We start from the raw sequence: 1175 nt of genomic DNA, 5'->3' as shown, positions 1-1175 counted from the left end.
CCAAAACATGCCTTACTATAGCCTTTAGCAAATTTAGCTAGTTAGTTATGTTTTTTTTGGTCAGACGTTGAAAAATTATCAAAAAGTTTTTTGGTAATTTTTTTTCAAAAGATTATCTTGTCTGCATGTTTCTCATCAAATGAGAGCATTTAGAGAAACTTTTCAGAAAAATTTATCTTTAGCAGTGAACAACTCACATGACTTTCGGTTAACCCGGGATCGTCTCCTTTCTCGAGGCTGTGTCCGTTGGCTGGGCCCCTGTGTAGCTGACCTAACGATCCTTTCCATAATCTCATCAGCCGTGTCTTCCGTACAGTTCACTGGGTCATCAATAGCTGAGCACCACGGAGAAACACGCCCTAAAAAATCATGAGGGAAAAGATCAGAAAATAACAGAAGTTGCCAGTAATTGAGTGGCTAAGGTTCTGGAGCTACATTTTCCCACAAAAGTCATGCACACAATAGTACAGTTACATATATAGCTATGTGGGAGGACATTTTGTGGTCTTGGTGTTTGTCTATTAACCCAGGCATTGTTTTATCAGATAAGTAAATACATTTTATTTTTATTATAGTATAAAGTAAAGTAAAGTACATGTCTAATGAAGCTAATAAAGAATGTTTGGCAGCTGCACTAGGTTTCTGACACTAACCTCTAGCACTGGTAGCTCTTGTCCGTGTACGCAGGCCCAGCACCGTGGATGTGCAGCCCTCTCCTCCTTGCAGGTTGCTCTTTAACACAGCCTTCATGTTCTCATGTTCAGCTGCATCTTCAGAATACTGGATACCCTGAGGCTGGCCGTCCTGTGCATCTGCTGGGGGGCTACCAAATTTACCACTCTGCAGGACAAGGGGCAGAGTAGGGAATCAGGGTCACAATGTATGATATAAACAGTTCTAGAAAGGTAGTACACAAAAATGCAATAAATGTTTGTAATTTAGTACTGAACACAAAAATAAATAACATTAATGTATTTATTTATATCTACAGCTTTATACTTTTAAGTGTTATGAGTCATAGAGTGAGGGGGATGCACACTGATCACCATGCCATTTTGTCTGAATTTTAACCACAAAAATGGACATAGCTTAGTATTTTAAGGAAAATGAGTGTATTTTGAGTTATTTTTGAGAAACTTTTTTTTTCGGAGATTTGTTCAGGAATTTATTGGTAT

At 38.3% G+C, this 1175-nt stretch overlaps 1 protein-coding gene across 1 annotated transcript in view; it reads right to left on the bottom strand.

Moving 5' to 3' along the window:
• Positions 1-87: 87 nt before the first annotated feature.
• The window catches only part of fhod3b (formin homology 2 domain containing 3b), a 57871-nt gene continuing 56783 nt past the window's right edge, over positions 88-1175 (bottom strand). The window contains exons 23-24 of the mRNA XM_025061520.1: positions 654-840; positions 88-359 (exon numbers count right to left, since the gene is read on the bottom strand). Of these exons, the coding sequence (XP_024917288.1) occupies positions 163-359; positions 654-840 (384 nt within the window). The 3' untranslated portion in view covers positions 88-162. The remainder of the gene's footprint in view (positions 360-653; positions 841-1175) is intronic.

The sequence above is a fragment of the Cynoglossus semilaevis genome, chromosome 13 (assembly GCF_000523025.1).
Source record: "Cynoglossus semilaevis isolate Cse_v1.0 chromosome 13, Cse_v1.0, whole genome shotgun sequence".
NCBI lineage: Eukaryota > Metazoa > Chordata > Actinopteri > Pleuronectiformes > Cynoglossidae > Cynoglossus > Cynoglossus semilaevis.
The sequence above is the reverse complement of the archived record's forward strand: the minus strand, read 5'-3'. Positions and strand labels throughout refer to the sequence as shown.